This window comes from Pyrgilauda ruficollis, unplaced genomic scaffold (genome assembly GCF_017590135.1).
Source record: "Pyrgilauda ruficollis isolate IOZ18807 unplaced genomic scaffold, ASM1759013v1 scaffold146, whole genome shotgun sequence".
In the NCBI taxonomy this organism is placed as follows: domain Eukaryota; kingdom Metazoa; phylum Chordata; class Aves; order Passeriformes; family Passeridae; genus Pyrgilauda; species Pyrgilauda ruficollis.
This window is the reverse complement of record NW_024513210.1, coordinates 24,834-38,522: the sequence shown is the minus strand read 5'-3', so window position 1 is coordinate 38,522 and position 13,689 is coordinate 24,834. Positions and strand designations below refer to the sequence as shown.

The window sequence follows — 13,689 nt, the reverse complement described above, 5'->3', positions numbered from 1 at the left end:
ATAGTGCTGTCTTTATAGTCACTCTGGGCCAGCAGGCAGCCTGAGCCTTAAAAAGTGACAAAACCTGCAGGAGCCGGGGGAGACACCTTTACTCCAAAGTATGAGAGAATGTGGACATACTGGAGAGAATCTACCAAACACAAAGCGAGGACAAAATCAGATCTGGACACTTAAGCTGTGTCTGAATCCTGTTAGTTACTTTTCAGCTATACAGACTGTATTCCCAGCTAAACTCCCTACTATATTTGAGTATAGCAAATTCTCTCTGAGCTTGAGAGCTCTTTTTATACTTCTCTATTATTCATTTGAAACATTTAGGAGAGACTTTCTGCCTCTTGTCTTGCTCTGCTGCCTTATGCCTTCCCCATCCTTTCAAGCACACATTCCCTATCTTGCTGTCCACAGGCTCTCCCTAGGATTGGAAGGAATCTTGTGGGTGCAATATGCCACCCTTACAGGCAAGTGAAGAAATTTGCAGAATTATCCAATCCCCTCCCCGACAGGTGCATTGTAACAAATTGGCCACTCTGTGTCAGGTAAGCACCTCCTGTGCAATAATCTCTCACATTTAGAAGGTGTCGCCAGAAGGGGGAACAATCATCCCAGCTAGAGGTAGCAGTCATCCCAGCTTCTTCGTTGAGCATGTCCGAACAATTATTGGAAATTAACTGTAGTGTACTGTGCTGAAGAAGTGCAGCCTGAGCCTCACCAATATTCTGAGCACGAAACAGAAGGGATCAGCATGTGCATCAAAACAAAAACTAGCCAACCATGCATCTTAAGAGATTTCTCAGGCTGCTGGAAACATCTGTACTCCCCACCACAGAGTCACAGAATCTTTAAGGTTGGAAAAAACCCTGAAGATCCTTGAGTTCAACCATTAACCTGACCCTGGCAAGCCCAGCACTAAACCGTGTCCCTAAGCTCCACATCTGCATCTTTTTAAAATACTTTCAGGGGTGGTGACTCAACCACTTCCCTGGGCAGCCTGTCCCAGTGCTTGATATCCTTTTTGTTGTAGAAATTTTTGCCAATATCCAATCTAAACCCTCCCTGGCACAACCTGAACTTTTCTCATCAATGGTCAATACTTCAAAAGAAAAGTAGCCTTTCCTGTTGTTGCTGAGCACAGAATCACTAAATGGTTGAGTTGGGAAGGAACCTTTCAAGGTTATCTGGTCACACCCCCTGCTCAAGCCAGGCCACCTACAACCTGGTCCACCTACAGCCCAGGATTGTGTCCAGGCCACTCTCCATTGAGGGACACACCACAACCTCTCTGGCCAACCTGTGTAGTTTTCAGCCACCCTCAGAGTAAAAAAGTGTTTCCTGATGTTTAGAGGCAACACCTTCTATCTTTCAGTTTGTGCCCATGGCCTCTTTTCCTGTCACTGGGCACCACTGAAGACTTTGACTCTTCTTGTATGCTCCCTTCAGGTATTTATATGCATTAATTGGATCCTAACCAAGAAGTCTTTTCTCCAGGCCAGACAGTACCAGAGCTCTCAGTCTTTCCTCCCAGGACAGGAGTCTGGTCCCATTATCCTCCTTGTGCCCCTTTGGTAGATTCTCCTCAGTATTCCCTGTCTCCCTTGTACTGATGCTGTTGAGGTGTTGACTTGGAGAGCCTTGAGGAATGCCAGCTCTCAGTGCCTGCCTTGCGTCTCAAGCACAGTCACACTGGTATTGGGTATAGACAAGAGGTCCCAGTCTGAAGTGGAATTGTATTGTCCAAAGCTCACAAGGCTTCCTTTTCAAAGCTGTGCTGTCCACCTCTACTTCCTGTCTGACAGCAGTTGGGCTGCCAGTTTGCCATAGCCATTGCTTATCCCACTTTTCACCTTGTACTCTCACTAGTCACCTTTTTTACCTTGTGCTGTCACCACCCTGCTGCTTCTGCCCTGAAGGGAGCTCCTCAGAGCAGCACGAATCCTCCCAATTCCTGCATCGGGGTAACCACACCCTCTTGCATTGGCAACAATTAGAGTACCCCTGAACTTTGTGATTAATCACCTTTTCCATTAGCAGCTGTTCTTGAGACATCCTCCATCAGGTTAGAAAAATGAAAGCTGCTGCAGTTCCACTGCTCTCCATTCCGTTGTAAATTTGGTTATCTTAGCAGCTGGAGATAGAGGTAGCAGCTTCATATTTCTTGTTTTCTGAATGTAGCCTCAGGCTTCCTGTTTCACAGGCATTGAGCCCTGTTGTTCAACAGCCTGATCGAAACATCCTTTTGTGCACACTCCTTGCTTTGGCATGGAGGCAAGCAGATCAGAAATTTCTGCAGCTGATGAAAGCGAGGAAGTAACATATACTTCTGTCAAATTCTCTCAGACTCCTCCTCCAAGGGCCAAAGCTCCACAGGAGAAAAGAGGTGAGGAAAGATGGATCAGGTAGGTCAACCAAAAATTTTACTTTGAGTGAAAGCAAGATTTAACAGAAACACTCTGAACTGGCAACTAATTCTGAGTGCCAGCTTAGAGAGCTGTTGCTTTGGTTTTAAAACTACTGTGGATATTTTAATGTGATTAAAGCTGATGAGTTAGAGACCCAGCATTTCCCCCCTCCCTCTCACCAGCCTCCTTCAGTGTCTACTCCTGGGCATTCAACCCAGGCATCCTTTTCTTCAAAACTGGTTTAAAGTTGCCTGCTTGTCAGCAGCAAGAGGTTGTGAGCAATAGTTCATTGAAGGGCAGGCAAGATGTAAATATAGATAAATTAGAGGCGCATGCTAATCAGAGATCAGAGGCAGAGAAAGCATATGAGATCATCCAGCCTCTCTCCTGTGGGGCTATGCAGGAGTCTTCTGTGATTTTTTCCTGTTTTCTGTGTTCTAGTGTTGCATACCTCCCAGTGAGCAAATTTTCAGCTTTTGCTGCGAAACAGTCCTTCAGAGCACTTTACTATCAGGAAGATTTTCTTAGTGCTTTCCTTAAATTTTTACTTTCCTTATTTCCTCTCCATTACCCCTGATTAGACCTGCAGATGTCACACCAAACAATTCCTCTGGCAGCTTAGTGTAGAAATACCACCTTCAAAGCGTCAAACTTTGCATTGGTGATTCTTCTTTGTAAATATTTCCTTCAGGCAAAGTGGTGGAGGGGTTGGAACTAGATGAGCTTTAGGGTCCTTTCCAACTCAGGTAATTCTATGATTCTATGAAACGTCAGTGAGCTTTAGATGAGTTCTGTTGCCTTGGCTGCAACACTAATGGTTGACTTTAAATTTTCAGAGGTGTTACAGCAAAGGGGACTCTCACGTGGGATACAAGCTTTCTATACTCTGATCAGAATAATTTTGTATACCTGTGGTGTTTACTGCTGCCTGGTCACTTGTTTCACTGTGGAAACAAAGCCAGCACAGAAACTCCCCAGTTCCTATCTGGTGCTCACACTCCATCTGTTCGGAGGGTACTCTTGCTTTTGCATATGTTTTCACCAGAAATTATGTTTTCTGTTGCATCAGAAAACACAGTAACATGGTTTCATTCCCTGCCATTCCTGTTCACCCCCACCCTGTTGAAAGGGGTTTAAACAATGCTGTCTTTAGATGTTTGCATTTTTCTTTTTAACATCTCTCCACATTCTTTTATGGAACCTCATCTTTTTGAGCTATGGTCAGACAACCAAAAATAAGGAAGCTGATACTTGAACACACTTTTTGTGCATATTGTTTGATTATTTCTCATCTTTCTTCAGCATGAAAGAGATCCCTAAGGAGCTCACTTTAAGTACCTTTCTTTTGAAAGTCTCTATGTTCAACTCTGTACCTGCCTCCATCACTTCTGAAAGATGTGCTCGCAGGTATTTTTCCCTTGCTGACTTTGCAGGCACAGTATTACGGGTGCATAGATCAGTCCTCTGGTCAAACCAACAGCTTTTGGTGCTTATGGACTCCTCAAAAATGAAGAGTTGCCCTGGTTGTTTCTTCTGTTTGGCTTCCAGAGAGCCTTAGATGTGCTGCACTACCAGAATGTCCGTACAGCAGTCACTGAAGACAGTGTTAGCCCGTGTAGTGTGCTTGTGGTAACAGCAACAACCAGGTCTGTGCCACAGCCAGGAACAGAATCCTTGTATCTCAAATTCTCCTTGGCTCTAGGTAGTCATGCTGCTCCCATACTCAGGTAGGCAGGAGCTGAGAGGAGCTATTTGGGGCAGTGCCATGACATTCTTCAGATGGTTCTGACGAGTTGAATTGTAAAATGTTAGCAGCTTTCCGTTTTTGAACTGAATCTGGACTCTCAGACCTAAAAATATTGGGTCATGTTGCTTGCAAATGAATAGAGAGTATCAGAGTCATTTCTCCAGAGCACTGAGAGACTTGTCGGGGTGTTTTGTAAACAGAAAGCAATAACATTGTATATTTACATTAAGTGCCCACCAGTCCACTTACCCCCTTGGACAGACTCTTCAACAGTTCATCAGATAACTACATGGAAATATTTCTGGATGCTCCATTCAGATTTTCCTCCTGTTTCAAACTCATCTTAGGTACATCTCCCATCCATTCCTACAAGAGTTTAACATTTAGTTCAGGGGCTGAAGATGAAACAGAAACCATTGAACCTGTTTTAAAAAGTGTGAACTGCAAGGACTCCTTTTGCAGCAGGTAAAAATCCTGATTTGTGAAATACTTTATTCCACTTCTCTGGATTGATCTCTGCAGTTCGAGTGCAGCTTAAATTCACATCAAACACTTCCTGTTTTCCCTCTTCACTTTGTTTTTTTTTTTTTTTTCCTTCCAAAATTATCTAATGCCATATTTTTTTCATTTTTATGAACTTTAGTGACTCTCCCACTGCTGGGGTTGTGGAAGTGCCCTGGGATTTTGTTTTGATGATGAATCATTCCCTTTTTTCTGCAGTTGGTTTGAAACAATAGAGAGTGAACTGCTCTATTCATTGCCAGGAGGCACCAGCTCCGTGCCCGGTGCTGACATTTAAGGATTAACTGTTTCCAAGACTGCCATCCTGGTTGCCTTGTCTTGGCAGTTTTCCCTAAAATCTAAGAGTGATCAGAAGGATGCAGGAGACAGCTTCTTTGGAGAGGCAAGAGAGGAAGGAAAACAAAAGTACAGATGTGATCTCAGAACCAGGAGTTATGTTTCATCAGATGTTTATCTCCTTTTGCCAAGTTTTCAGTTGTAATCTGCAGAGAAAAACCTCCACCCTACCCCTTAACCTCGGGCTGACTTCATTCTCTTGAGGCCTAATCTGAACACAAAACCCAAGCTGCCAGGGATACAAACAAGAGGAATAGAGAGCAGAGTCAAGTTTAAGTTCCAGACCCAGTCCAAGTCCTTCAGTTCTCCTGCTGTCGCTTTGTGTGAAGCTGAGGAGTAGGTTGTAACTCAAAAGTCTTTCTGTATTTTGTCTGTGAAAAGGGATGGGGTTTTGTTATGTAATAATGATTTTTAAAAAATAAGAGATGTTACTATTTTTAAACTATGTTTGGGACAGCTAGAAGATCCTACAAGCTTCAGGAAACGTGAGAAAACCTCTATCTTAGAAAAGATCTTTATACCAGAAGAATGATGCTTACAACAACGCTCCCTCATGATCTCCCTTGTTACCTTAGAAACTTCTTCTAAGTAAAACCACAGGCCTAAGTGTGTTGCTAAAGATGAGAAACTGGCCTTAACATAAGTGAGCCTGAAAACTGCTCAAGATCAAAATAAATTAATTTTTATTAATTTGCTGATCTGGTTTACTTTCTGTATTTGGACAAAGCTTCCAATGTTTAAAGGATGCGTTCTTGTTTTTAAGTGGAGTTCCTTCACCTTCTGTTTTAGCACTGGCTTTCTTTGTCTTTCTCACAATATTCTTCATATGTTTGATCTGCGTTTGTTTTCAACCTCCCCCCAAGAGATTAAATGTGTTTCATGTGCGTCTCATGACATGACCAAGACAGATGCACCTCAAATTTCATGAGATCCATGGGGATTTTGTTGCTAGATTTGGGTAGAGGGCTCTGGAACATCACAAGATCAGGATGTGGTACATAAGTTAGCTGCACATTTACTGCTTCTTAGAAAGTGCTGTTGTCTGTGCAGCTGTTGTACTGAGATTAATAAAACAAGCAAACCAAACTCCCCTGGAGCTCATCTGTGCCAGTAAGTGTCATCCTCTCTTCTGTCTGGGAGAGAAGAAATTTCAGTGCTGAGATTTCAAATGTTTTATGCAGACTGAATGCCTCTTGGGTCAAACACAGCTCCAGGAGATGGCAGTGGGAAAGCAGCGTGTAGCCTGGAGGTTAACATGTTGTGCTGCACATAAGCAGACCTCTACAGGCCAGTCCTGACCAGCCCTTTGAAAGTAAGCTGTGCTGGGCTACAGTGGAAGTTGCCCCAAGGACTCACCCTCTGCCACCGGCAGCCAGTGAACAGCAGACAGTGGTGGTGTGGTGAAAGTCTGAAGGGGAGGATGTCCCAAGGTCTTCAAGGCTGACTCTCCCATCCTGCCGCTCCACCATGGGAGACAAAAATGTAGAACTGCCTTGGGAGTATCCTGGAAAGATGTAGCATGACTGTGTATCTAAGCCTGTGAACAGGATGCTGAGATTAAACCTGTTGTTATTGCTGGGAGAGCTGGGGGAAAATCTTTGGATTCCTTTTTACATGTAGGCTGGAACATGGTGGCTGTAGCAATGCAGCTCTCTGGTTTCCACCCCAAGCTTCAGTGCTGAGGCAGGAGTGGATTTATTGGGAGGCTCCTGCCAGCACGAGGTGTCACATGGTGCCTAGGTGGCTCCAGCTCACTTGTGGCAGGGGTCAGACCCTCTGCTGGGGCCAGCCACCACAGAGGCGGGACCAGCAGGCTCTGTGGCCAGGCAGGGGCAGAGCTATGGATGATGTAGAGAATGGTGTCCCCTGGGAAGTTCAGACAGGAACTGGTGGCCCCAAACCCAGTGTGCAGAGTGGCCCCAAACTCCGCCATGTGCAGAGTGTATACAGACATGGTGCTCTAAATAGTGCAGTTCCTTGTGGAAATGCCCAGGACAGAAGCAAACTGTGTAAAACCACAGGCAGTTTTCCTGTGGCTTCTGTTCACTATGGTTTCTTTTCTCTTTTACAGCTCCCTGTCTGTGGTCAGCAGCTCTGAAGGGCTTGGCCATAGGCTTTGGCACACTGAGCATCTCCCTGGCAATTGCTTTGATTTGGAAGATGAGTAAGTGCACAAAGGGCTGCTGAGCATGAGCAACCAACAGCAAAGGACCAGCAACACATCTAACCACAGAAACTCCATTGTATGGAGTTAAAACCAGAAGCTCTTCTAGGTTTCTACCAGCTTTATGTATCCACTCCTATCCAGAATATTTTGAAGGATATATTCCTCATGCAGGCTCCAGGAAACCCATTTCAGATCCTGTGGCAAAGAACAGTTAAACATATTGAAAAGTCTTTGTAGACTTGCCTGGTAAATGTAAACTGTAGAACAAATAGGTGTGTAATATATTTATTACACATGCAGATGGTTCTAGACCATGTGGAGGAACTTCCTGTTAGTTGCTTAAAATCCATCCACCCAAAGTGGGACGTGATCACACCATACCCACAGAGTGTGATCTGTTTTCAGACAGCCAGCTGGGTATAATTGGGTATCTGATTGGGTATCTGGTTCAGTGGAAACCTGGGGGAGGGGTGAGTGTGTGCATGCTTGCCACCAGCATCAGAGTGCATGTGGCTATTGTAAGATTTTGAAACTGCACTTGAAATTGTTATTTTCAGAATCTTGTCCTGATTTGAGTTTTCTGCATTTCAACTATCCAAATGAGTTGTTTCTCAGTAGGTCCTTGCTGACAAGTGTTTCTGTTGGTTAATGGTAGAGAAGAGTATGAATATTTTGACTTCTTTACAGATGTCTGCCACGCACACTGCCCTCAACAGTGGGTGGCCTACAGAGGGAGCTGCTACTCCTTCTCCACGGAGAAGAAGGACTGGAATTCCAGCCAGGAATCCTGCAGGGCACAGGGAGCTCACCTCCTGGTGATCAGTGATACCTTGGAGATGGTAATGGTTTTTTTTGGCCTTGAGGATCTCCCATTTCCTTGCAGATACCTAAGTGACTGGCATACAAGCTGTCACTTCAGCAATGTTTTGGTTTTAAAGGAGAGGAAGGATTTGTGACTGTGGTGTTACACATCACAAAGTTTGCAGGAAGCAGAGAAGCAAAGGGGAGAACAGAGAGATGAGGATCACTGTCAGGTACTCAGAATCATCCTATGAAGGATGGTAGGAGACAGCCTTCTCCACTGTTCCTCTCCACCTCCTCTCCTATTCCCAATAAGACTGATATGAATGATTACAGAGACACTGAGCAGTCACTGTATTCGTTGCCTACAAACTGATATGTCCCCACTCTCAAAGGAATGCTTCCTTTGCAAAAGCGATACTTCTCCTCCCTGTGAGTGCTCCAGCTCCTCCTGCTCAGTGACCCATGCCATTTCCTGTGTTCATGCTTAGATATTTCTTTCTCATTCTCTTTTCAATGCTTACTTCCTCCCTCTGCCAAAATACCTCAGCTGTGCTAGTGAAATAAGGAACCATGTGCTCCACTGCAGGTGCTCTCTGGGGGCAGGGGCATGTATGGTCACTAGAGGAAGGGATAGTGCTGATTATTGGGGCACTGAGGCACATCTGCTTAAGTAGAGCAGAAACCTTGATCCGGCTTTGCTCAAGCCAGCGAGTATTAGCTCAGGTCCAATGAACGTGGACAGCTTCCAGTCCGTGGACAGAAGTTGCATTGTGTGATGTCCTCTGGAGGATTACAAAGCCAGGTCTCTGCTTGATTGGGAGTATGTACCAGGCTCTCACATTTGCTTAGACAAATCCTGTCTCCTTGAGAAATAGGTGTCTTCCCCAGATTACCCATTTCTTCAGCATGAAGAAAGCCTTCCTGCTCCTGCTGCTTTCTTACTACCATCTCAGTACTAGAGTGTTATCCATTATCCCTGCTCAGGGACAGGGTTAGGTTTATAGTTAGGGTTTAGACTCACCCTTCTAAACAAGACTTTTCTAGCTATCCATGCCTTGTACTGCAAAGGCTGTGATTGCTCGACCTACAAGTGCTAGGGAAGTACAGTCATCTCCAAACCACCAACAACATTCCAGTGATTCCTCAAGCTGCTCCTATTCCCACAAGTTTACCAAGCCAACTTTGTTAATGCTTCTCTCTGAAGATGTCTTGTCTGAAGCTTTGTTTGTGGTAGCAGGAGATAAGGATGGAGCCCAGCCATACCCCTGAAAGGTTGCTGTTCTTTGGTTGCAAAGGTGGACAAGACAAACTTACCTTTCCTGGCTTGGTCTTTCTGACGGAGAGGAGGGTTGGGGATGGGGAATTTACTTCAGGGCTGAATTTCCATTGCAGGCTTCATCTTTTAACAATAATTAGAGGTTAAAAGTTAGCTAAAAGGAAGTGAACATTGAAAACATAAGAGGAAAATGTGTATGAAATTTAAAGAGCTTTCATACTGTGCTTGTTACACATATCTGTCAGTGCCTGCACTTCCTGCCCTACCCTGCCCTGATTTTACCTTTAATTGTTAATACTTCATATTATCTTGCTAGTTAGCTGTATAGTAGGGTGTTAATATGAATAGCATACCTTCCTACATAAAGTTCTGTGCAGAAAACTCCAGGAGACTGGGGTGCAGTTCATAGAATCATATAATCACAGAATATGCAAAGTGGGAAGGGACCCATAGGGTCATCGAGTCTGACTGCTGGCCCTCTCATTAGAAGGTGTGGGGAAGCAGTATTGTCAGTCACTTAAGGAACATCGAGTTGAGGGGATGTATCTTCCTCTCTGTTCTCTTTACTTATCCTTATCTCCATTTTCAAGCTGGCTTTCATTAGTCACTTTGTAATTCATCATCATTTCTAGGATCTGTTCAAGCGTATTCAAGCAGAATGTTTCTGGATTGGACTGAGGAACAGTACAAGCTCTGGATGGATTTGGGAGGATGCATCTGTATTAAGTGATGCCAGGTGAGTTTCATTCTGTTTGAAAAACAATAGTGCTTATTCAGATTGCCTGGTGTTCCAGAACACCCAGCGTTCCTCCTCCAGATGTCAGGAGCTTTCTTCCTGGGCAGATTTTCTTCTTGCTGTCACCTGTACTGCACTAAGTTCAATAGGATTTACTTTTCACTGCCCTGCACCTTGTAAAGCATGTACCTGTGAAAAGCAGGCCAAGTATTAGTGTCTCACTCTCTGCTTCCCTCCAGCTGCTCAGACCAAGGACTTTATTTACCTGCACCAGCACACAGATGCTTGGTCAGAAAGGCATATGGCTTTACTGGATTTAGCCCCCTTGCACCCATTCTGTAGAATGCTGGTATCACTGGGTGCAAGAACCCAGCCCTTTCCTGCTCTACTGGTGCCAACCTAAGTCAGAACCTTAATTTTATCTCAGTCTTTATTTGAACAAAAGTCAGTGTTTTCCATGAGGAAAAACATGTTTTATCTGGTGACTTTGCCTGGCCCTTTCCTTTTTATGGCAGTTAAGGCAATGAGTTTGTTTCTAAAGCCTCTCCAGCAAGCAAAACTTGCCCAACATCTCACTGTCAACAGGTCAGTACTCTGAGCACTTGGCTTAGTTCCCTGAATAAATCCAGCTTTCTGTTCCTACACACTCCTTGAAGGCAGTGATCATTCCATGAGACTTTCACCACTGCCACTCACATGCTGGTGGATATCACTGCCACTGCAGAGAACTGTGTCTGCATTTGGGTCTGATTTGGGTTCTATGATGGCAAAATTACTTAGCTGTGCCAGGTAGACAGGTTTTTTGGTGAACATTTTATTTTCTAACAGCTGCCTTTGGGAGGTCAGGTTGTTTCTCTTCCTCTGGGCTACACCCTTCAAAATCAGATGTTTTTAATTTCTTGTCTCCAGGAGACAATCTCGGTATTTTCTTTCATTCTCACTATGGTTCCATGTCTCTTGCAGGGTCCACTCTAACAGCCCTGTGCAAAATTGTGCTGTCCTGATGAAAGATCAGTTTCATGCCTCCAGCTGTGAAGTCTTGGCTCCGTGGATCTGTGAGAAAACACTTAGATAAATCCCATGTGCTTTTTCATCTCACAACGACCTCATCAGTGGTATGAGTTGATCGTTAGCTTCATACATGAGCAAGGATTTGCCTTTTCCATACGCTCTCTAAAGTGTTTTAGAAGGACAGGTTTGTTGTCCATAAGGGTGTGTTACTCTCAGCAATAGATCTACTCTCAGTCCACGAGTGTTGGATTACTGCTCTTTGTGACCAGATGAGACCTGGCCTGTATTCCCTGGCCTACTCTTTCCCTTATTTATCCTATAAAGGCAAATAAAAGCTTTGTCTTCGGACCTCTGAGGGGGACCTAGTCATTTTCTCTCACTTCTAAGTATCAGATTTCATTTGCATTCCCTGCAACTCCGTTATCTGATATAAGAAGGACCAGGAAAATGACGCTTGCTGTTCATTGACAGAAACATATAAACATATTTTTCCTTGTGGCATCTTCTCCTTTTGCATCCCAGTGGTATGAGTGGGGGAGAAGAGGGTGAAATGAAACTGCAGCTTCTGTAAATCCAGCAGTGAAAATAAATATCCAGGACTGCACTGGACCAAAAGTGTGTACCTGTGCCACTTCTTCTCTCTGTTGGAAGGAATTAGGGAGGTTTAACCAAGCTTGTAAAGAGACTGGACTTCTGGAGTCAAAGGAATACAGCTAATTCTGTGTAATTATTTAATCCACCAGGAACCTGTTTTCCTCCCCACCGTGCGTTTTCATACTGCAGATAGAGGAAGCAGTGGACAAACCCTTAAGGCAATGATCTTCCAGTTCAAATAGAGCAGAGACAGGCTCAGAGTTTGAATGCCATAAAACTACAGTGGATATTTGGGAACACTGTCTTCAGTTCTGGGCTGCTCAGTACAAGAGAGACATGGACATACTGACTGGAGAGTCCAACACAGGGCCACAAATATGACAAAAGGGCTGGAGCACCTCCCCTCTGTGGAGAGGCTGAGACAGCTGGGATGGTTTACTCTAAAGCAGAGAAGGCTGAGGAGAGATTTTATTCCTGCAATCATAGAAGCACAATAATCAACTTCAACATTTCAATACAGACTACATATATTTGCTTCATTTTTTATTATAGTTGCAGGAAATCCTTACCAGCTACCAGTGGCATTATCTTCCACCTGCTTAACAGGATGCTACACATGAAGGTATCAAGGCAGATAAAGACAAATTATGGATCTTAGCATACTTAGCTAAGTGGATGTCTGCTGAGCCTCATATAAAGTTCACTGAGATGAGGGTCTCAGGTGAGAATGTGTTACAGCAAGGGGGAGTCTGATTTTTAATAACCATGAGTGCAACAGCCAGATCTGGGGAAATTGCAGTGTAGGGGGAGGTGAAAACTTTGGAGTTTTCATCTTAGGTTGTCTGGGTTACTTTGGGTGAGTCATTTTATCTGTGCCAAAGTCCATTCAACTACCAAAAGATAGTGTTCCTGGTTCCTAGAAAGTTGCCAGACACTATGAAATAATGCTGAACACTTTGCTTGCTTTGTCAAAATGGTGGAAGCATCTGTAGAAGGGAACCTACCAGGTACCTTACCAGAGAATACCACTGAAGAAACAGCTTCTCCTATTATCATGATATGTAGGTGAGATGAGCATGTCTCTCAGCTTGCCTACTTTACCTTGCCTGAATGGATTGAAAACATTTCTCTTCAGTTTTTGGCTACAGAGCACATTTTTGACCAAGGTCCTAATGATCAGGAGCAGGTTTGGGAGCCATGTGAGCTGTTTGGCTATTTGACAAAAAGGGTAGGTCTCCATAGAGATCCCTTGGCTGTGTGCAGTTCTGCATCTCGTCATGTCGGGTTGGTGTTCCATCAGTCCAGCTCCTGACCTCTACCACTGTAAATTGTAATCTTCAGAAAGGCTTTGACTAGTCCATATGCACAAATCCTCTCCTCTGTGGGTGAGGCAGACTTTCCTGGGTTACATTTCTTTTGGGCAAGAAAAGCCATCTTTGGGTATCAGATGCAGAAGGAAGAGCACAAATCTGGGCTGTCTTGAGTGCAGTCCCCAGGGAAATTGCACATGCACTACTATCCTCTTTTCTCCTATGCAGGTCACTGCAGGGTGGAATGAGGTCGGTAATGAAGGTTTGTTATTGCACTGCACTTGGATTTCTTAACTCCAGAGTTACTCAGCTTACCAAAGTTTTGATGATTATATTAGGAGAAGGTTAGGACAGACAGATAATTGTTTTATCCTGCACATTTTTTAATCTGAACATTATGTTTTACATCCTGTAACATAGATCTCCATTCTTTGGAGTTTGCATTAGAACTATAAGTAAGACAGATATTCTACTGCCACTTGCAAGGGTAATAATTACCAGAGCTATTGATCCTCCTGCTGCAGACCAAGTAAAGACAGTGGTCTAAAGACCCCTTTTCCCTCTATGGTACAACACTGCCCATCACAGTGCATTACATGAATTTGCACTTAATTAAATCAGGAAGACGGCATCAAACAGCAATAATTTGATCTAGATGTATCAATAACTTGACCTGGAACCAGAGCCAGTAGAAGGAAAATAAGACCCAGGCCACATATGTTCTGCTGTGTGAGGGTAGCTGCTGCTCTGGGCACTTGGTTAATGTGTTACATGCTGTTAATGGGTTGAA

General features: G+C 44.1%; 1 protein-coding gene across 1 annotated transcript; it reads left to right on the top strand.

Annotated features, from left to right (window-relative positions):
* The first annotated feature begins 2,256 nt into the window (after positions 1-2,256).
* On the top strand, positions 2,257-11,076 carry KLRG1 (killer cell lectin like receptor G1). The gene is made up of 5 exons (XM_041460640.1): positions 2,257-2,374; positions 7,073-7,165; positions 7,856-8,007; positions 9,881-9,984; positions 10,948-11,076. The coding sequence occupies exons 1-5, from the start codon at positions 2,257-2,259 to the stop codon at positions 11,057-11,059; spliced, it is 579 nt and encodes a 192-aa protein (XP_041316574.1). The 3' UTR covers positions 11,060-11,076.
* The last annotated feature ends 2,613 nt before the right edge of the window (positions 11,077-13,689 follow it).